Raw genomic sequence first — 23,052 nt, forward strand, 5'->3', positions numbered from 1 at the left:
AATAACCAAAATAGATATTTTTAGGAGCTTTTGAAGGGCTGAGTCTCCTCTCCCTAAATTGTCCCATTTTTGGGATTGTTTATCCCATAAAATCCCTCAGCTCCAAAACTTCCCCTTCTCAGCTCCTTCACCTTTTTTTGGGAATACAGCCCCACTTCCACCCCTGGAATTTTGCAGCTGGAAGAGTTTTCCTTCCTCTCTTGGAAAGATTTTGTGGTTTCTGGCTTTAAATTCCCCATTTTTTGGTTCTATAACATCCCTTAAAAATCACCAAAATAAACCCCTGAGATATTTTTAGGAGCTTTTGAAGGGCTGAGTCTGCTCCCCTTAAATTGTCCCATTTTTGGGATTATTTATCCCATCAAAAACCTCAGCTCCAAAACTTCCCCTCTCAGCTCCTTCACCTTTTTTTGGGAATACAGCCCCACTTCCACCCCTGGAATTTTGCAGCTGGAGGAGTTTTCCTTCCTCTTTTGGGAAGATTTTGTGGTTTTTGGCTTTAAATTCCCCCTTTTTTGTGTTCTATAACATCCCTTAAAAATAACCAAAATAAACCCCAGAGCTTTTGAAGGGCTGAGTCTCCTCTCCTTAAACTGTCCCATTTTTGGGATTATTTATTCCATCAAAAACCTCAGCTCCAAAACTTCCCCTTCTCAGCTCCTTCACCTTTTTTTGGGAATACAGCCCCACTTCCACCCCTGGAATTTTGCAGCTGGAGGAGTTTTCCTTCCTCTTTTGGGAAGATTTTGTGGTTTTTGGCTTTAAATTCCCCCTTTTGGTGTTCTATCACTTCATTTAAAAATAACCAAAATAAACCCCTGAGATATTTTAGGAGCTTTTGAAGGGCTGAGTCTCCTCTCCATAAATTTCCATGTTCTTGGGATTATTTATTCCATCCAAAACTTCCAGCTCCAAAACTTCCAATCTCAGTTCCCTCACCTTTTTTTGGGAATGTGCCCAGCTGGAATTCCAGAGGAATTCCCCACTTCCACTGGAAATGCTCCCACCCCTGGTATTTTGCAGCTGGAGGAGTTTTTCCTTCCACTTTTGGGAAGATTTTGTGGTTTTTGGCTTTAAATTCCCCTTTTTTGTGTTCTATAACATCCCTTAAAAATCACCAAAATAAACCCCTGAGATATTTTTAGGAGCTTTTGAAGGGCTGATTCTGCTCTCCTTAAACTGTCCCATTTTTGGGATTATTTATCCCATCCAAAAACTTCCAGCTCCAAAACTTCCCCTCTCAGCTCCCTCACCTTTTTTTGGGAATACAGCCCCACTTCCACCCCTGGAATTTTGCAGCTGGAGGAGTTTTCCTTCCACTCTTGGGAAGATTTTGTGGTTTTTGGCTTTAAATTCCCCATTTTTGTGTTCTATAACATCCCTTAAAAATCACCAAAATAACCAAAATAGATATTTTTAGGAGCTTTTGAAGAGCTGAGTCTCCTCTCCTTAAACTGTCCCATTTTTGGGATTATTTATTCCATCAAAACTTCCAGCTCCAAAACTTCCAATCTCAGCTCCTTCACCTTTTTTTGGGAATACAGCCCCACTTCCACCCCTGGAATTTTGCAGCTGGAGGAGTTTTCCTTCCACTCTTGGAGAGATTTTGTGGTTTTTGGCTTTAAATTCCCCTTTTTTGTGTTCTATAACATCCCTTAAAAATCACCAAAATAAACCCCAGAGCTTTTGAAGGGCTGAGTCTGCTCTCCTTAAATTGTCCCATTTTTGGGATTATTTATCCCATCAAATCCCTCAGCTCCAAAACTTCCAATCTCAGCTCCTTCACCTTTTTTTGGGAATACAGCCCCACTTCCACCCCTGGAATTTTGCAGCTGGAGGAGTTTTCCTTCCTCTACGGGGAAGATTTTGTGGTTTTTGGCTTTAAATTCCCCCTTTTTGTGTTCTATCACTTCATTTAAAAATCACCAAAATAAACCCCTGAGATATTTTAGGAGCTTTTGAAGGGCTGAGTCTCCTCTCCATAAATTTCCATGTTCTTGGGATTATTTATTCCATCCAAAACTTCCAGCTCCAAAACTTCCAATCTCAGTTCCCTCACCTTTTTTTGGGAATGTGCCCAGCTGGAATTCCAGAGGAATTCCCCACTTCCACTGGAAATGCTCCCACCCCTGGTATTTTGCAGCTGGAGGAGTTTTTCCTTCCACTTTTGGGAAGATTTTGTGGTTTTTGGCTTTAAATTCCCCTTTTTTGTGTTCTATAACATCCCTTAAAAATCACCAAAATAAACCCCTGAGATATTTTTAGGAGCTTTTGAAGGGCTGATTCTGCTCTCCTTAAACTGTCCCATTTTTGGGATTATTTATCCCATCCAAAAACTTCCAGCTCCAAAACTTCCCCTCTCAGCTCCCTCACCTTTTTTTGGGAATACAGCCCCACTTCCACCCCTGGAATTTTGCAGCTGGAGGAGTTTTCCTTCCACTCTTGGGAAGATTTTGTGGTTTTTGGCTTTAAATTCCCCATTTTTGTGTTCTATAACATCCCTTAAAAATCACCAAAATAACCAAAATAGATATTTTTAGGAGCTTTTGAAGAGCTGAGTCTCCTCTCCTTAAACTGTCCCATTTTTGGGATTATTTATTCCATCAAAACTTCCAGCTCCAAAACTTCCAATCTCAGCTCCTTCACCTTTTTTTGGGAATACAGCCCCACTTCCACCCCTGGAATTTTGCAGCTGGAGGAGTTTTCCTTCCACTCTTGGAGAGATTTTGTGGTTTTTGGCTTTAAATTCCCCTTTTTTGTGTTCTATAACATCCCTTAAAAATCACCAAAATAAACCCCAGAGCTTTTGAAGGGCTGAGTCTGCTCTCCTTAAATTGTCCCATTTTTGGGATTATTTATCCCATCAAATCCCTCAGCTCCAAAACTTCCAATCTCAGCTCCTTCACCTTTTTTTGGGAATACAGCCCCACTTCCACCCCTGGAATTTTGCAGCTGGAGGAGTTTTCCTTCCTCTACGGGGAAGATTTTGTGGTTTTTGGCTTTAAATTCCCCCTTTTTGTGTTCTATCACTTCATTTAAAAATCACCAAAATAAACCCCTGAGATATTTTTAGGAGCTTTTGAAGGGCTGAATCTGCTCTCCTTAAATTGTCCCATTTTTGGGATTATTTATTCCATCAAAAACCTCAGCTCCAAAACTTCCAATCTCAGCTCCTTCACCTTTTTTTGGGAATACAGCCCCACTTCCACCCCTGGAATTTTGCAGCTGGAGGAGTTTTTCCTTCCTCTCCAGGGAAGATTTTGTGGTTTTTGGCTTTAAATTCCCCTTTTTTGTGTTCTATAACATTCCTTAAAAATCACCATAATAACCAAAATAGATATTTTTAGGAGCTGTTGAAGGGCTGAGTCTGCTCTCCTTAAATTGTCCCATTTTTGGGATTATTTATTCCACCAAATCCCTCAGCTCCAAAACTTCCCCTCTCAGCTCCTTCACCTTTTTTTGGGAATGATCCCAGCAGGAATTCCTGCAGGTGTCCCTGGATGATCTTTGAGGTCCCTTCCAACCCAAACCATTCCACGGGTCAGGAGAACAGGGAGATATTGTTGAAATCGGAAGGGGACCGAGAACACAGAACATTTTTCTCATTTTTTTTTCCCTGAAAACTGGAAAGGTTTGGGTCAAACTCCAAAGGTTCCTGGGGTGACAGGAACTGCTCCTTACCACAGAGCCCGGGGTTGCAGTCAGCATTTCCAGGAGGTCTCTGGGATAGTTTTTGGCGGAAATGTGCAAGAGGTCCCCGTAGGATGGAGCCGGCATTTCCTCTGGGATGATCTGATTCCAGGAACCTGGCGTGGGAAGGACAATCCTCAGTGAAAACCTTCTCCACACCAACAGCAGGAACATTTCATTTCCATTTTCCATCCCTGAAAGTGGCCAAGGCCACCTTGGATTGGGGGCGGTTTTGTGTGGAAGAGGATTCAGAGCCACTTCTGTGAGCCAGAGAGAAGGTGGGGAAGAGGATCCGCGTTTGATAAGGGGATCCATGTTTGATAACAGGATCCATGTTTGATAAAGGGATCCATGTTTGAGAGGAGGATCCATGTTTGACAAGAAGAGGATCCATGTTTGATAAGAGGATCCATGTTTGATAAGAGGATCCATGTTTGATAAGAGGATCCGCGTTTGATAAGGGGATCCATGTTTGATAAGAGGATCCATGTTTGATAAGAGGATCCGCATTTGATAAGGGGATCCATGTTTGATAAGAGGATCTGTGTTTGATAACAGGATCCATGTTTGAGAGGAGGATCCATGTCTGAGAAGAGGATCCATGTTTGATAAGGGGATCCATGTTTGACAAGAAGAGGATCCATGTTTGATAAGAGGATCTGTGTTTGATTACAGGATCCATGTTTGATAGGATCCATGTGGATAAGAGGATCCATGCTTGATAAGGAGATCCATGTTTGATAAGGAGAGGATTCATTTTTGATAAGAGGATCCATGTTTGATAAGAGGATCAATGTTTGAGAGGAGGATCCATGTTTGATATGAAGAGGATCCATGTTTGATGGGAGGATCCATGTTTGATAAGAACAGGATCCATGTTTGATTAGAAGAGAATCCATGTTTGAGAAGAGGATCCATATTTGAGAAGAGGATCCATGTTTGATAACAGGATCCGTGTTTGATAAGAAGAGGATTCATGTTTGATAAGAGGATCCATGTTTGGTAAGAGGATCCATGTTTGAGAAGAGGATCCATGTTTGAGAAGAGGATCCATGTTTGATAGGAGGATCCATGTTTGATAACAGGATCCATGTTTGATATGAAGAGGATCCATGTTTGATAAGAGGATCCATGTTTGAGAAGAGGCTCCATGTTTACCCCTGAAAGAATTTCCTCCCCAGGTCATTGACACAGAACCCAAGACAGAAAGAAGGATAAATCAGAGAAACTGCAACTGCCTGTTCCAATGAGCACCTTGTTTGTCTCTTGTGACCCATGAGTGAAGTGCAAACTGAAGAGTTGTGTGAGAATGTATAAAAAGCATGAATGCTGGAATAAAAACAGTTTGAAATCTTCTGGAGATGGAGTTGTTTGTATTGTCTCTCTCATATTCAGCAGTTTTGGTTTGGCTAATTTGAGATTTCCCCGTTAATGAGGGCGCTAATGAGTGTGGTGGGTTCAGTGTTGATTAATCACCAGAGCACTCACTAGGATGTGCTCACCTGCTTCCTGTCGGGAGGCAGGGATAGGAAATAGGAAATAAGAAATAGGAAATGGAAATAGGAAATAGGAAATGGAAATAGGAAATGGGAAATGGGAAATAGGAAATGGAAATAGGAAATAGGAAATGGAAATAGGAAATGGAAATAGGAAATAGGAAATAGGAAATTGGAAATAGGAAATAGGAAATGGAAATAGGAAATAGGAAATAAGAAATAGGAAATAGGAAATAGGAAAGGTAAACCAGGCTTAAAAGTTTCAAAATTTATCAAGAGAAATTTATCAGCAGTTACTAAAAGGAAAAAAAGTGATAAGAATCAAACCAAAACCTTTAGGACGCTTTTCCTCCCCCTACAAACTTTTCTTTCTTAAGGACAATGTGAAGAAACAAACCCTGAATTTTCAGCCAGTTCTCCAGTTTCTTTCCTCTTTCACAGGTGTTTTGCACAAAAGTGTACACAGCTTTTCAGTACTCAGAAAATTGATATCACTTCTGTAAATAACTCCCACAAAACCACCACAGGGTTGGAGAAACCTGGGCTTTGAGGTGGCTCCACACAATTCAGCTTTTAAAACCAAAATTATTTTGAATAATTAAAATTATTTCCAAATTGGGAAAAAAATAACTGGCTGGGCTTTAAGGTCCCCTCCATACAACTCTGTTTTTAAAACCAAAATGATTTCGAATCATAAAATTATTTCAAAATTGAAAAAAAAAATCTGTAAACTAGGATAAACTAGGAGCCTGTGTATAAAATCACATTAAATATTGATTTAAACCATAGAAATAATAATTAAAAATATTTTTGTTTGGCATTCTTTCCTCTGAGGGCTCTGGTTTTCCAGGGAAATTGTGGATTCCTCATCCCTGGAAGTGTCCGAGGCCAGCTTGGAGCACCCTGGGATAGTGGAAGGTGTCAGGGCTGGACCTGGATTGGCTTTAAATTCCCTCCCAACCCCAGCCATTCCAGGATTTTAACAGTTTCCAATCACTGGGATCACCTTTATCCCATAGATAAAAGCTTCCAATGGAAGTTCAAAGCATTATCAGCTCCAAAAATTGCTCTAATTCTGCTATTAAAATTTTTTTAAAAGAACTTATCTATTTTCTCCCTGGATATATATATATATATGTTTGTTTTTTTTTTTTTTTTTACTGTACACCAGCAAAAGATCTTGTCCAGAAGTTTATTAACCAAAAAAAAAAAAAAATTATAAACCTCTCATAATCTCCCACAAGCAATCTTCTCACTAAAAACCTCCCTTTTAAAGACAACCTTGGGGCAAGGTTTGGAAAATAAATTATTTCCCACAGTCCATGAGAAGAGAGGATCTCCTTAAATTTATTTAAACCCCTATAAACGGGGCTCTGGGGGAATTTAATGGCGTGCAGTAAATTTAAAAGTTACTTTAGGAGCAGCAGAATTGCCAAAATCTCGCCGTGCTAATGAAGATTCTGTAGTGACAAGTGACTCTCTGCAAGAGCTGCTGAGGGATAAAAAGTCCTTTAAAGGAGCTTCAGATACTTAAATCTATCTCCAAAAAGACCAGGATTATACAAAAATCTTTTCTTTTTAATCCTCAGGCTTTTCTCTTCTTTTCTAATAATCTCCCCAGGGTTTGTTGCCTTCGAGACAAAACCTCCCCAGAGTTTTTAAGGCAAGAAAATGCAATATTATAGCAAATAAGGCAAGGGAATCACCTTTTCCATTTCAGGTGAGCGCGGAAGTTCTGGAAATTAAAATAAAATCTACTTCCTTTAAAGCTAAATCAGATTTTTCAGCCAAGCCCTCAGTGCCGTAGCTCTGAGAAGCCGCAATGTGTACAGAGGCTCCTCCTGTGTCCATTGGGAAATTAATAGCATTCATTCCTGCAGGATCCAAAATGACACGAAATTATCAACGGATGAATATTGCACTGTCCTTTATTAAAAATTTCAGACATTTTGCCCTTTTTTTCCAGCTGCTTTTATTTGCAGCCTTCCCCAGGCTGTGGTTATTGGTACTCTGTGCTCCTGAGGGAACAGATCCTGTTCCAATGCATCCAAAATGGAACCAAATCCAAAGCGGTGGAAGTTCCTGGAGTCACAGGGAAAAAAATCCTACAAATGAGCTTCTTTTCAACTCATCTTGCAGATCTTCTTGTTACCAAAATGTCCTTCTTGGTTATTTATTTTTGTTTTATTCCAGTAAAGCTCTTCTCCCTCCCTTTCCCTCCTGGAGCCAATTCTGTGGCTGCAGGATCAAGGAATTGATCTGCCTGAAGGTTTGGGGGTTTTGGGGTTTGTTTTTGCTGTGGTAATTTAGAAATTTCCATGATTTAATTTATTTAATAAATGTAGGAATTTGGGGTTTGTTCATTTTTGCTGTGTTAATTTAGGAATTTGCATGATTTAATAAATTAAATAAATGTAGGAATTTGATTTTTGTTCACTTTCACTGTGTTAATTTAAGAATTTCCATAATTTAATAAATTTAGGAATGTGGTTTTTGTTCGTTTTTGCTGTGCTAATTTAGAAATTTCCATGATTTAATAAATTTAGGAATTTGGCTTTTGTTTGTTTTTGCTGTGTTAATTTAGGAATTTAGCTCATTTAATAAATGTAATGAATTTGGTTTTGGTTTGGTTTTGCTGTGCTAATTTAGGAATTTACATAATTGAATAAATTTAGGAATTTTGTTTTTGTTTGCTTTTGCTGCGTTAATTTAGAAATTTACATAATTTAATAAAAGTAAGAAATGTAGGAATTTGTTTTTTGTTTGTTTTTGCTGTGTTAATTTAGGAATTTCCATCATTTAATAAATTTAGGGATTTGTTTTTGGTTTATTTTTGCTGTGTTGATTTAGGAATTTACATAATTGAATAAATTTAGGAATTTTGTTTTTGTTTGTTTTTGCTGCGTTAATTTAGAAATTTACATAATTTAATAAAAGTAAGAAATGTAGGAATTTGTTTTTTGTTTGTTTTTGCTGTGTTAATTTAGGAATTTCCATCATTTAATAAATTTAGGGATTTGTTTTTGGTTTATTTTTTGCTGTGTTAATTTAGAAATTTACATAATTTAATAAAAGAAATAAATTTAGGAATTTGGTTTTGGTTTATTTTTGCTGTGTCGATTTAGGAATTTCCATAATTGAATAAATTTAGGAATTTGGTTTTTATTCATTTTTGCTGTGCAAATTTAGCAATTTCCATAATTGAATAAATTTAGGAATTTGGTTTTGGTTTGTTTTTGCTATGCTAATTTAGGAATTTACATGATTGAATTTATTTAATAAATTTAGGAATTTGGTTTTGCTTTGTTTTTGCTGTGTTAATTTAGGAATTTCCACAATTGAATAAATTTATGAGTTTGTTTTCTGTTTGTTTTTGCTGTGTTAATTTAGGAATGAGAGCAAGCTCCTGGATCAGCTGGAAGGCTCCAGCCTCGGCCAATCAGGGGTCAAAAATCTTCTCTGAGACACCACAGCTCATTTGGGGTCACCCCAAAAGCCCTGGGAGTGGATCTTGAAGTTGTTTTCCCATCTCATTATCCCGATTTTCCTGCTCTTTGTGCCATCCTGGGGAAGAGCAAGGGGAGGTCCCGGTGCCCTCCCAGTTCCTTGCTGCTCGAGTCTGGGAGGCACAAAGGTCAGCCATGAGCACCCCTCGCTTGGGATTTACCTGGAATGGGACATCAGAGTCCAAATCCATCCTCAGATGGGCCAGGAAACTCCATCTGAGCCCAAATCCATCCTCAGATGGGCCAGGAAACTCCATCTGAGCCCAAAACCATCCTCAGGAGAGTCAGGAAACTCCATCTGAGCCCAAAACCTTCAGAGGAGTCAGGAAACTCCATCTGAGCCCAAAACCATCCTCAGAGGAGTCAGGAAACTCCATCTGAGCCCAAATCCATCCTCAGATGGGCCAGGAAACTCCATCTGAGCCCAAATCCATCCTCAGATGGGCCAGGAAACTCCATCTGAGCCCAAAACCTTCAGAGGAACCAGGAAACTCCATCTGAGCCCAAAAAGCATCAGGAAACTCCATATGAGCCAAAAAACATTCTCAAGAGAGTTGGAAACTCCATCTGAGGCCAAAACAATCCTCAAAGGAGTCAGGAAATTCCATCTGAGCTCAAAAAAGGGTCAGGAGACCATCCAGATCCCAAGTCCATCCTCAGAGGAGTCAGGAAACTCCATTTGAGCCCAAAACCATCCTCAGGAGAGCCAGGAAACTCCGTAGCCCAAAAAAGGGTCAGGAAAACATCCAGAGCCCAAAACCATCCCCAAAGGAGTCAGGAAACTCCATCTGAGCCCAAAACCTTCAGAGGAGTCAAGAAACTCCATCTGAACTCAAAACCATCCTCAGGAGAGTTGGAAACTCCATCTGAGCCCAAAATCATCCACAGAGGAGTCAGGAAACTCCATCCAGAGACCAAAAAAGAGTCAGGAGACCATCCAGAGCCCAAAACCATCCTCAGGAGAGTTGGAAACTCCATCCAGAGGCCAAAACCTTCAGAGGAGTCGGGAAACTCCATCCAGAGCCCAAAACCATCCTCAGATGGGCCAGGAAACTCCATCTGAGCCCAAAATAGTCAGGAGACCATGCAGAGCCCAAAACCATCAGAGGAGTCAGGAAACTCCATCCAGAGCCCCAAAAGAGGGTCAGGAAAACATCCAGAGCCCAAAACCATCCTCAGGAGAATTGGAAACTCCATCTGAGCCCAAATCCATCCTCAGATGGGTAAGGAAACTGCATTTGAGCCCAAATCCATCCTCAGATGGGTAAGGAAACTGCATTTGAGCCCAAAAGAGAGTCAGGAAACTCCATCTGAGCCCAAAATAGTCAGGAGACCATGCAGAGCCCAAAACCATCCTCAGGAGAGCTGGAAGCTCCACCTGAGTGTCCAAAATAGAGTCAGGAAAACACCCAGAGCCCAAAACCACCAAAGGAATCAGGAAACTCCACCTGAGCCCCAAAAAAAACAAACAGGAGAGTTGGAAACCCCACCTGAGCCCCAAACCATCCTCAGGAGAGTTGGGAACCCCACCTGAGCCCCAAACCATCCTCAGGAGAGTTGGGAACCCCACCTGAGCCCCAAACCATCCTCAGGAGAGTTGGGAACTCCACCTGAGCCCCAAACCATCCTCAGGAGAGTTGGGAACTCCACCTGAGCCCCAAACCATCCTCAGGAGGAACCAGCCTGGGAGAGCCACTGCAGAGCAGCTGGTGGAGGTTCCAGGCTGCATCATTTACAGATTTCCATTAATCAATTACCAATAAATAGGAAATCAATCAATTACCAATAAATAGGAATATCCTGCTGATGAGAGCACTTTACCTGTCTGGCTCCAGAAGCCTTCAAAGTTCTCCAGAACGTTAGGAGGCTCCATGCCCAGGTAGACCTTGACAACCAGACTCAGATCTGTGAGTGCCTCCTCCAGGTCATCTGCAGAGAGGGAAAAGCGTTTCATGGCAGAGAGAAAAGAAACGGAATAAAAACCAACTTTTCATCAGTGCAAAGACACAAATCACACGGGTTTGACACAGAAATATGTTCTTAGCTTAGCCAGAAAATACAGAAATATGTTTGTGACAGAAACACATTTTTAATGTCTCCTGGGGAGAAAAACCTTCGTCTTCATAAAGGTTTGAAGTTGAAAAAACCACATTGAAAAAAAGCTGAAATTCAGGCTCTGCACTCTCCTAAATATTTTCCTGTTGGCTCATTTCTTTAGGCCATATTTAAATTGCGAGCTCTGTGTGCCACATTTACAAATTTGCAATATTTACACCCTGGTGCTGTGGTTTAAGGTGGTGAACACCAAAACTCTACGAAAGGAATGAATTACAGAGGGATTCTTTCCAGCAAGGATTCTCCCACCTGCTGGGAATTGGAGATTTCTGTGCTGCAGGCACTGACCCCCAGGAGAACCCTGCACTGACCTGAGGCCTGGAGAAGCTTCCAGAATGGAATGATGGAACTGGGATTGTGGGGGTGCAGTTTGGACAGGAGTGTGTGAGATCACAGGGGGGAAGCTCAGAGTTTGAGGGTTTAGAATGCAGGAATAGATATAAAGCAAGATGCAGGTTTGGGGCAGGGCTGCTCCTTCTCCACCTTCTTCTCCATGGGTTTGGGTGGTTTTGTGCCATTGGATTAAAAAGTCCCCATTGCAGGGCATGGGTGGTTGGTTATTGGGTTAAAAGATAACTTATAATAATTATTATAATTATTTACTATAATTATCATCATAATTTGTTATAATTGGGTGAAAATAATTGAGGTGTCACATTTCTTAATTGGACAGTTTAAAAGGCCTTGTAGAAAGAGAGATGGCCTCCACTTTTTGTTGTTGGAGTGAAGTGCTGCAGAACACAGGGTTTGTGAGACTGTGACATAAATAAGGAAGAATAAATATCTGAGTCCCAATACAGTATTAAATATAACACAAGATGGAGGTTTTTGGGTTTTGGGCTGCTCCTTCTCCTTTTCCTTCTTCTCCATGGGTTTGGGTGGTTTTGTGTCATTGGATTAAAAAGTCCACATTTCAGGGCAGGGGTGGTTGGTTATTGGGTTAAAAGTAAAAATTATTTAGGTTTAATTTCTTAACTGGACAGTTTAAAAGGTCTTGTGGAGAGAGAGAGAGAGAGAGAGAGATGAGGCTCCATTTTGGGGCTCCATTTTGAGTTTGTTATTGAAGTGCTGCAGACCTCAGGGTTTGTGAGACTGAAATATAGAGAAGTACTAATAAACACCTGAGTGCAAACAAGAAATATCATCTTGTTGTTAATCCCAACCATGGCAAAAAGAAGATAAACTCAGTTCCTGATTATCCCAGAGGCAATCAGCATTAACTGACCCGTGTTGATGACCGCATCGAAGTAGCCAGGGTAGTCCTGGCTGATCTGGAGGTACATGTCCACCCTGCTGGTTATTGGGTTAAAAGATAATTTATAATAACTATTATAATAATTTATTATCATTTATTATAATAATTTATTATAATTGGGTGAAAATAATTGAGGTTTTGGACCGTTTAAAAGGCCTTGTAGAGAGAGAGAGATGGGGCTCCATTTTGAGTTTGTTATTGAAGTGCTGCACAACTCAGGGTTTGTGAGGCTGTGACATGGATAAGAAAGAATAAACATCTGAGTCCCAGCACAGTACTAAATACATAAAACAAGATGCAGGTTTTGGGGCAGTGCTGGTCCTTCTTTGTCACCTTCTCCTCCATGGGTTTGGGTGGTTTTGTGCAATTGGATTAAAGAGTCCACATTGCTGGGCAGGGGTGTTTGGTTATTGGGTTAAAAGTAAAAATTATTTAGGTTTAATTTCTTAACTGGACAGTTTAAAAGACCTTGGAGACAGAGAGATTGGGCTCATTTTGTGCTCAAGTGCTGTAGACCTCAGGGTTTGTGCGACTGAAATATAGATAAGTACTAATAAACACCTGAGTGCAAACAAGAAATATCATCTTGTTGTTAATCCCAACCATGGCAAAAAGAAGATAAACTGAGTTCCTGATTATCCCAGAGGCAATCAGCATTAACTGACCCGTGTTGATGACTGCGTCGAAGTAGCCAGGGCAGTCCTGGCTGATCTGGAGGTACATGTCCACCCTGCTGGTTATTGGGTTAAAAGATAATTTATAATAACTATTATAATAATTTATTATAATTATTATAATAATTTATTATAATTGGGTGAAAATTATTGTCATTTCTTAATTGGACAGTTTAAAAGGCCTTGTAGAGAGAGAGAGACATGGGGCTCCATTTTGGGGCTCCATTTTGAGTTTGTTATTGAAGTGCTGCAGACCTCAGGGTTTGTGAGGCTGAAATATAGATGAGTACTAATAAACACCTGAGTCCAACAAGAACATTTCATGCATTTAATCCCAACCCTGGCAAACACAAGATCAACTCAACAACTCGTCCCTCAATTCCCGATTATCCCAGAGGCAATCAGCATTGACTGACCCGTGTTGATGACCACGTCGAAGTAGCCCGGGTAGTCCTGGCTGATCTGGAGGTACATGTCCACCCTGCTCACTGCCTCCTCCATCTCTGGCCTGCTGAACAGCCCTGTCCTCCTCAGGTGCTCCCTGTACTTCTCTTTGTCCTTTGGCACCAGCAGGATGCACCTGGGTCTGAAGTGAGTGCGCTTCAAGCTACGGACGCCCTGCAAAACAAAGCAGAGGGGGAAAAAAAAAAAAAAAAAAGTGGGGCTTTTCTGGAAACTGTTTGGTGGAATTTGGTGCTGAGGTTTTTTTTCCTCCTGAAAATAAAGCAGAGAAAACAGAGTTTTTTCCTTCAAAATGAGTGTTGGTCCAATTTGAAGCTGAGTTTTTGTCCTTGAAAATAAAGCAGAAAAAAAACCCAGCACTTTTTTCCTTGAAACTGAGTGTTTGTGGAATTTGAAGCTCAGTTTTATCTCCTCGAAAACACAGCAGAGAAACACAGGGGTTTATCTTGAACCTGAGCGTTCCTTTCCAGGAAGGAATTTTTTCCCCAATCTCCGACCCGAGGCCGTTCCCGTTGTCCCGCCCCACATCCCAAGATGGAATTTGCCCCACCAGGGGATCTCACCTCGATTTCCATGTGGACACAGGTAGCCTGCCCCTCCCTGGCTATGGACTCCAAGGTGCTTCTGGCCAGCCCATACCTGTGGCCGCTGTATTTGTAGGTTGCCAGAAATCTCCCCTGGAATTGAGAGCAAGGATAACGCCAAGGGAAATGTTCCAAAGGGAATAAGTTCCTCCAACGAACGCATCGCGTCGGGTTGCCCTGATTTCTCGCCCTACAAAGTTTCTTCGTGTTTAAATCAGTGTTAATGAGGACAAAATCAACATTAGTGAGCCCAAAACCAGCGTTAATGAGAGAGCCCAAAATCAGTGCTAATGAGCTCAAAATCGGTGTTAATGAGGGCAATGAGAGCCCAAAATCAACATTAGTGAGGCCAAAATCAACATTAGTGAGGCCAAAACCAGCGTTAATGAGAGAGCTCAAAATCAAAATCTGCGTTAATGAGAGAGCCCAAAATCAAAATCTGCGTTAATGAGAGCCCAAATCAGTGCTAATGAGCTCAAAATCAGTGTTAATGAGAGAGCCCAAAATCAGCGTTAATGAGGGAGCCCAAAATCAAAATCAGCATTAATGAGCCCAAAGTCAACATTAGTGAGCCAAAAACCAGCGTTCATGAGAGAGCCCAAAATCAAAATCAGCATTAATGAGAGAGCCCAAAATCAGTGCTAATGAGCTCAAAATCAGTGTTAATGAGGACACTGAGAGCCCAAGATCAGCATTAATGAGGCCAAAATCAGCGTTAATGAGAGAGCCCAAAATCAAAATCAGCATTAATGAGAGAGCCCAAAATCAGTGCTAATGAGCTCAAAATCAGTGTTAATGAGGACACTGAGAGCCCAAGATCAGCATTAATGAGGCCAAAATCAGCGTTAATGAGAGAGCCCAAAATCAAAATCGGCACTAATTAAAGAGCCCAAAATCAGCGCTAATTAAAGAGCCTAAAATCAGCGTTAATGAGCCCAAAATCAACGTTAATGAGGGCACTGAGAGCCCAAGATCAGCATTAATGAGAGAGCCCAAAATCAGCGTTAATGAGAGCCCAAAATCAACATTTATGAGGGCACTGAGAGCCCAAGATCAGCATTAATGAGGCCAAAATCAGCATTAATGAGAGAGCCCAAAATCAATATCAGCATTATTGAGAGCCCAAAGTCAGCACTAATTAAAGAGCCTAAAATCAGCGCTCATGAGGGCAATGAGAGGTTAATGAGAGAGCCCAAAATCAACGTTAATGAGCCCAAAATCAACGTTAAGGCGGGCAATGAGAGCCCAAGATCAGAGTTAATGAGAGAGCCCAAAATCAACGTTAATGAGCCCAAAATCAACGATAATGCGGGCAATGAGAGGCCAAAATCAGCATTAATGAAAGAGCTCAAAATCAGCATTAATGAGGGCACTGAGAGGCCAAGATCAGCATTAATGAGGGCACTGAGAGCCCAAAATCAGCGTTAATGAGGCCAAAATCAGCATTAATGAGAGAGCCCAAAATCAATATCAGCATTATTGAGAGCCCAAAATCAGCACTAATTAAAGAGCCTAAAATCAGCACTCATGAGGGCAATGAGAGGTTAATGAGAGAGCCCAAAATCAGCGTTAATGAGCCCAAAATCAGCATTAATGAAAGAGCCCAAAATCAGCGTTAATGAGGGCACTGAGAGCCCAAAATCAACGTTAATGAGGGCACTGAGAGCCCAAAATCAACGTTAATGAGAGCCCAAAAACAAAGTTAATGAGAGAGCCCAAAATCAGTGTTAATGAGAGCCCAAAATCAGCATTAATGAGAGCCCACAATCAGCGTTAATGAGGGCAATGAGAGCTCAAAATGAGAGTTAATGTGAGCCCAAAATCAGCGTTAATGAAGCATAAAATTAAATATTAAAATAAAATTAAAATTCTATAATATATAAATATATATTACATAAAATATATACATATTTCATTCGAATTAAACTCTTTGATGATTGTTCTCATGAAGGGCCAGCTCAGTTGTTCCAGGCTTCCCCCTTTGGTATCAATACAAATAATGGGGCTCTGTGGTGGCTTTTCAAGGCAAAGTTTTGTTGCAAAAAGCATCAAAAAGAGCAGCTGGAGGCAGAAATCCTTCAGAGAAGCCTCATTCCTTTAGGGGGGATTTGCTAAACTTCCAAGGAATTCCCTGCAGGGTTGCTGGAAAATGTTGAAAAAATAGAAACCAATAAACCCCACACTATATTTGTGCCTGAAAATCAGTTTATTTCTACATTATGCTATTATTTAAATATTCCCCACTGGCCATTTTGCCCATCTAGTGATTTCTATAAATTTTTTTACAGGGGAAAAGTCAGCGCAAATCTACAAGAAATTTGTGGTTTAACTTTAAAACACAACTGGGAGTGAATAAACATTCACACCCAGGCACAAACCTGGTGTGATAATAAAAATAAAATATTTTAAAAATATATTAAAAATATATTAAATAAATATAAATATATAAATAATATATAATAAACATATTAATATATAATAATATATAACTATAATATATAGTCATATAGTTATTATATTAAGTTATATATATAGTTATATATATTATATATATATCTATATATAGTTATATAGTTATATATATATAGTAATATATAGTTATATATATAGTTATATATATAGTTATATAGTTATTATATATAATAATAATATATAACTTAAAAACACAACTGAGAGTGAATAAACATTCACACCCAGGCACACATATCACACCTGGTGTGATAATAAAAATAAAATATTTTTTAAATATATTAAAAATATATTAAATAAATATAAATATATAAATTATATATATTAAATAAATATAAATATATACACAATATATAATAAACATATTAATATATAATAATATATAATTATAATATATAGTCATATAGTTATTATATTAAGTTATATATATAGTTATATATATTATATATATTATATATATTATATATATATATCTATATATAGTTATATAGCTATATATATATAGTTATATATAGTTATATATAGTTATATATATAGTTATATAGTTATTATATATAATAATAATATATAACTTTAAAACACAACTGAGAGTGAATAAACATTCACACCCAGGCACAAACCTGGTGTGATAATAAAAATAAAATATTTTTTAAACATATAAAATATATATTAAATAAATATAACTATATAAATTATATATATTAAATAAATATAAAATATATAAATAGTATACAATAAACATATTAATATATAATATATTACATATTAATATGTATTATATTATATATTTATATATAATCTATTAATATTATATATTAATATGTGTAATAAATAATATATAATAATACATATAAAATTAATATATTGAAATAATATATAAGATAGATAATATATATTTTAATATATAAATATATTGAATATAAATATATAAATATATATAAAATATAAAAATATATAAAAATATATAAAAATATAAAAATAAATGAGGCTTGGACAGAGAAGTCGAGTTCACTGTGGGAGCAGGAAAAAAGCTACAAGGACAGGGGTCAGGCACTTACTGATTTCACCATTTTGTCAAATTCTTCTTCAGAAATGAAATGATAATCCAGTCTGTTTTCTTCCCCAAAATAAGCTTTCCTGGTGGTGTGGCAGGGCCTGGGATATTTATGGGATAATAAAGAAAAACTTGGTTTCAATCCCTGCAGCAGCTCTGGAATAGCAGTGGGGAGGAGGGAGGGGGGAAAGCAGGGAAACCAGAAATAATTTTATTTTTAAGCAGCAAAGAAATACGAGAAATAGAAAGAGAGGTGCAAATCACGCCCCTAAACGCTGGGTGTTTGAAAGACTGACCCATAAATACACCAAAAAAAGTTAAATTTAAGGTGGTGTTTTGGTGATAAATCCCAGCCCAGCCCGGCCTGAGCTGGAGCTGTCACAGCAGCCTGGGACTCAGAAATGATGAACTCAATTCTTTCCCCAATTCTGTCAGGCTTGGGGATGATATAAAGTCAAATCCTCAATGTGGAAAAGGAGCTGGGCTGAGCTGGGAGGTTAAGAAAGAGCTCCAAAGTCCAATTTTTAAACAGATGGTTATGGGGAAGGGGGGGAAACAAGCCTGAAAGTGGGGAGAAAAGTGGGAGAAAAGGGAGGGAAAGTAAAAATTCAGCTACCTCAGCTTCACACCAGGATAAAACACTAAAAACCCACCAAAACCCCCCCAAAAAACCCCAAAACCCAGATAATTAATGCAGGAAACAATTAGAGACTGAAGTATTCAGTGGGTCTGGTTCTGGTTAAAAATCAGATTTTTTTTCTACTTTGCCTTTAGACTGGGAAAAAAAAGGGATGGAAGGGAATTCCCTGTTATTCCATGAGGATAAACCTCAGCCACCGAGGTGAAACACTAAAAACCCACCAAAATCCTCTAAAAACCAGCTAATTAATGCAGGCACTAATTAGAGACTGAAGGACTCAGTGGATCACATTCTGTTGGAAAATCTGATTTTTCTCCTTGTTTCTGCTTTGGCATTAAAGTGGGAAAAAAGGCAGGGAAAGGAATTCCCTGTCATCCCGTGAGGACAAACCTCAGCCACCATGGTGAAACACTAAAAACTCACTAAAAAAACCCCCCAAATCCCTAAAAAAAACCCCAAAAATCTCCCCCCAAAACCTCAGTTATTAATGCAGGGAACAAATTGAGCCTGAAGTATTGAGCGGATCTGGGTCTGTTTGAAAATCTGATTTTTCTCCTAATTTCTGCTTTGCCAATAAAGAGGAGAAAAAGGCAGGGAAAGGAATTCCCTGTCATCCCATGAGGATAAACCTCAGCCAGCAGGGTGAAAGACTAAAAACTCACTAAACAAAACCCCAAATACCTAAAAAAAACCCAAAAAATCTCCCACAAAAACCCCAGTTAATTAATGCAGGGAACAATTCAAGGCTGAAGTATTGAGTGGGTCTGGGTCTGTTTGAAAATCAGATTTTTCTCCTTGTTTCTGCTTTGCCATTGAAGTGGGAAAAAAGGCAGGGAAAGGAATTCCCTGCCATAAGGACACACCTCAGTCACCAGGCCTAAACACACTAAAAAAATCCCAAAAAATCCCTAAAAAAACCCCAAAAATCCCCCCAAAACCCCAGTTATTAATGCAGGGAACAATTCAAGGCTGAAGTATTCAGTTGGTCTGGGTCTGTTTGGAAATCAGATTTTTCTCCTCTTTTCTGCTTTGCCATTGAAGTGGGAAAAAAGGCAGGGAAAGGAATTCTCTGCCATCCCATAAGGACAAACCTCAGCCACCACGGTGAAACACTAAAACCTCACTAAAAAAAAACCCCAAAATACCTAAAAAAACCCCAAAAAATATCCCACCAAAACCCCAGTTAATTAATGCAGGGAACAAATTGAGCCTGAAGTATTGAGTGGGACTGGTTCTGTTTGAAAATCAGATTTTTCTCCTCGTTTCTGCTTTGCCAATAAAGAGGAGAAAAAGGCAGGGAAAGGAATTCCCTGTCAGCCCATGAGGATAAACCTCAGCCACCATGGTGAAACACTAAAAACTCACTAAAAAAAAAAAACCAAAAAACCCTAAAAAAAACCCCCAAAAATCCCCCAGTTAATTAGTGCAGGGAACAATTTGAGAATGGAATATTCAGTGAGTCTGGGTCTGCTTGAAAATCAGATTTTTCTCCTCGTTTCTGCTTTGCCATTGAAGTGGGAAAAAAGGCAGGGAAAGGAATTCCCTGGCATGCCATAAGGACAAACCTCAGTCACCAGGCCTAAACACACTAAAAAATCCCAAAAAATCCCTAAAAAAAACCCCAAAAATTCCCCCAAAACCCCAGTTATTAATGCAGGGAATAAATTGAGCCTGAAGTATTGAGCGGGTCTGGGTCTGTTTGGAAATCAGATTTTTCTCCTCTTTTCTGCTTTGCCAGTAAAGTGAGAAAAAAAGGCAGGGAAAGGAATTCCCTGTCATCCCATAAGGACACACCTCAGCCACCACGGTGAAACACTAAAAACTCACTAAAAAAACCCCAAAATACCTAAAAAAACCCCAAAAAATCTCCCACAAAAACCCCAGTTAATTAATGCAGGGAACAATTCAAGGCTGAAGTATTGAGTGGGTCTGGGTCTGTTTGAAAATCTGATTTTTCTCCTCGTTTCTGCTTTGCCATTAAAGAGGAGAAAAAGGCAGGGAAAGGAATTCCCTGCCATCCCATGAGGATAAACCTCAGCCACCATGGTGAAACACTAAAAACTCACTAAAAAAACCCCAAAATCCCTAAAAAAAACCCCAAAAAATCCCCCAGTTAATTAATGCAGGGAACAATTTGAGAATGGAATATTCAGTGGGTCTGGGTCTGCTTGAAAATCAGATTTTTCTCCTCGTTTCTGCTTTGCCATTAAAGTGGGAAAAAAGGCAGGGAAAGGAATTCCCTGTCAGCCCATAAGGACAAACCTCAGCCACCACGGTGAAACACTAAAACCTCACTAAAAAAAAACCCCAAAATACCTAAAAAAACCCCAAAAAATATCCCACCAAAACCCCAGTTAATTAATGCAGGGAACAAATTGAGCCTGAAGTATTGAGCGGGTCTGGGTCTGTTTGGAAATCAGATTTTTCTCCTCGTTTCTGCTTTGCCAGTAAAGTGAGAAAAAAAGGCAGGGAAAGGAATTCCCTGTCATCCCATAAGGACACACCTCAGCCACCACGGTGAAACACTAAAAACTCACTAAAAAAACCCCAAAATACCTAAAAAAACCCCAAAAAATCTCCCACAAAAACGCCAGTTAATTAATGCAGGGAACAAATTGAGCCTGAAGTATTGAGTGGGTCTGGGTCTGTTTGAAAATCAGATTTTTCTCCTCGTTTCTGCTTTGCCATTGAAGTGGGAAAAAAGGCAGGGAAAGGAATTCCCTGTCAGCCCATGAGGACAAACCTCAGCCACCATGGTGAAACACTAAAAACTCATTAAAAAAAACCCCAAAATCCCTAAAAAAAACCCCAAAAATCCCCCAGTTAATTAATGCAGGTAACAATTGGAGAATGGAATATTCACGGGCTCTTGTTCTGTTTGAAAATCAGATTTCCCTCCTTGTTTCTGCTTTGCCATTAAAGTGGGATAAAAGGAAATTCTTTCTTTTTTTAGTTGTGTTTTTTTAATTTTTTTTTTGCTTTTTTGGAGGCTTTTTTGGTTCGTTTTGGGGTTTTTGTTTGTTTGGTTTTGGGGTTCTTTTGTTTGGGGTTTTTGGGGGGCTTGGGTTTTAAGGTTTTTTTTGTTTTGGTTTGTGATTTTTTTTTATTTCTGGTTGTGGGGTTTTTTGCATTTTTGGTTGGGTTTTTTTTGTTTTGTTTTGGTCTGCGGGGTTTTTTTTGCTTTTGTTTTTTTTTTTAATTACGTTTCTTTGTTTGGTTGGGGTTTTTTCCTGTTTTGCTTTCTGGGTTTGATGTTTGTTTTCTGGTTTGGTTTGCTTTAGTTTATTTTCTCTTTTGCTTTGTGTTTTCATTCGTTTGTTTTGTTTTCATCTTTTCTGGTTTGGTTTGTGAATTTCCTTTATTTGGGTTTTGTTCCCTGCCTGTTTTGGTTTGTGGTTTTCATTTGTTTTATTTTAATTTGTGATGTTCATTTGTTTGTTTTATTTTAATTTGTGAGGTTCATTTGTTTGTTTGTTTTATTTTAATTTGTGAGGTTCATTTGTTTGTTTGTTTTAATTTTAGTTCACAAAGTTCATTTGTTTCTTTTGTTTTAGTTTCTTTATTTTCTGTTTAGGTTTGTGTTTTCCTTTGTTTGGGTTGGTTTATTGTCTGGTTTGGTTTATGGTTTTCTTCTGTTTGTTTTATTTTAATTTGTGAGGTTCATTTCTTTGTTTTATTTTAATTTGTGAGGTTCATTTGTTTGTTTTATTTTAGTTTGTGAGGTTCATTTCTTTGTTTTATTTTAGTTTGTGAGGTTCATTTGTTTGTTTGTTTTAATTTTAGTTCACGAAGTTCATTTGTTTGTTTGGTTTTAGTTTCTTCGTTTTCTGTTTAGGTTTGTGTTTTCCTTTGTTTGGGTTGGTTTATTGTCTGGTTTGGTTTATGATTTTCATTTGTTTGTTTTATTTTAATTTGTGAGGTTCATTTGTTTGGTTGGTTTTAGTTTCTTCGTTTTCTCTTTTGGTTTGTGTTTTCCTTTGTTTGGGTTTGTTTATTGTCTGGTTTGGTTTGTGGTTTTCATTTGTTTTATTTTAATTTGTGAGGTTCATTTGTTTGTTTATTTTAATTTGTGAGGCTCATTTGTTTGTTTGTTTTATTTTAATTTGTGATGTTCATTTGTTTTGTTTTAGTTTCTTCGTTTTCTCTTTTGGTTTGTGTTTTCCTTTGTTTGGGTTGGTTTATTGTCTGGTTTGGTTTATGATTTTCATTTGTTTGGTTTGTTTTAGTTTGTGGTTCAATTTGTTTGGTTTTGTTTGTTTGTTTTATATTTTGATTTGTAATTTTCATTCATTTGTTCCATTTTCTGTTTGTTTGTTGTTCACCTTCCCAATCAATTTGATAATTTAAATAACTTTCACTCATTAACTTCAGCCAATCACGCCTTGACAAGGCACAAAACCACAGCAAAATTCCTTCTTTTTACCTTCTTTCCAAAAAAACCCCACCAACCAAACCAGCAGCAATTCCAACCTCGATCCTTTGGTGGATTTTTATAAGCTCAGGGTGCAGAACTCACCCAAATCTGAAGAAAGTCTTGAATTGTCTGCAGAGTTTGAGAGAAAGTTGCCTCCTGCCCCCGGCCACGGGGCCCAGCAGCACCAGCATGGGGTAGGGATCATCAGAAGTGGCCAAGGTGCTGCAAGAGAGGAGTTAATGCACATTAATTCACATTAATTCGCCTCAAAAATCAAATTTCAGCGGCTTTTTCAGAAAGATTTGCAGAGGTTTCATCACCCCCTCAACTCAGCTCAGCTTGTTCACAAAATTTTGACAAAAATTGAGGGGCTCTAAATGGAAAAATAGCACCAAAAATCTGCATTAAAGACTCTTTTTCTAAAGGAATAATGTTATTTTTTACTCTGATTTACAGCCTTTTCTAAAGGGATGGGATTTGCTGGGGTATTTTTTCCAGAGGTGGGAATATTTTAATGAGCGGGATAACTGGAATAAATCTGGAATAAATGGAATCCTACAGATTTTTCCACTTTCCTGCATGACCCCGTTGCCTTTCATGTCCAGTGAAGGTGTAAAAATTCTTCAATTAAATAAAAAAAAAAAACCCCCACTCAGATCATTAAAACTTCACTGAACAAAACAAATCCACAAT

General features: G+C 38.6%; 1 protein-coding gene across 2 annotated transcripts in view; it reads right to left on the reverse strand.

Moving 5' to 3' along the window:
- The window catches only part of LRGUK (leucine rich repeats and guanylate kinase domain containing), a 68,015-nt gene that overhangs the window by 17,670 nt on the left and 27,293 nt on the right, over nucleotides 1–23,052 (reverse strand). For both annotated transcript variants that reach the window (XM_071424197.1, XM_071424196.1), the window contains exons 11-16: nucleotides 22,462–22,581; nucleotides 17,310–17,406; nucleotides 13,762–13,875; nucleotides 13,153–13,354; nucleotides 10,514–10,621; nucleotides 3,682–3,806 (exon numbers count right to left, since the gene is read on the reverse strand). In XM_071424197.1, coding sequence (XP_071280298.1) covers nucleotides 3,682–3,806; nucleotides 10,514–10,621; nucleotides 13,153–13,354; nucleotides 13,762–13,875; nucleotides 17,310–17,406; nucleotides 22,462–22,581 — 766 coding nt within the window. The remainder of the gene's footprint in view (nucleotides 1–3,681; nucleotides 3,807–10,513; nucleotides 10,622–13,152; nucleotides 13,355–13,761; nucleotides 13,876–17,309; nucleotides 17,407–22,461; nucleotides 22,582–23,052) is intronic.

Source organism: Agelaius tricolor, unplaced genomic scaffold, assembly GCF_023055355.1.
Source record: "Agelaius tricolor isolate 1412-34295 unplaced genomic scaffold, bAgeTri1.0.p SCAF_3, whole genome shotgun sequence".
In the NCBI taxonomy this organism is placed as follows: Eukaryota; Metazoa; Chordata; class Aves; order Passeriformes; family Icteridae; genus Agelaius; species Agelaius tricolor.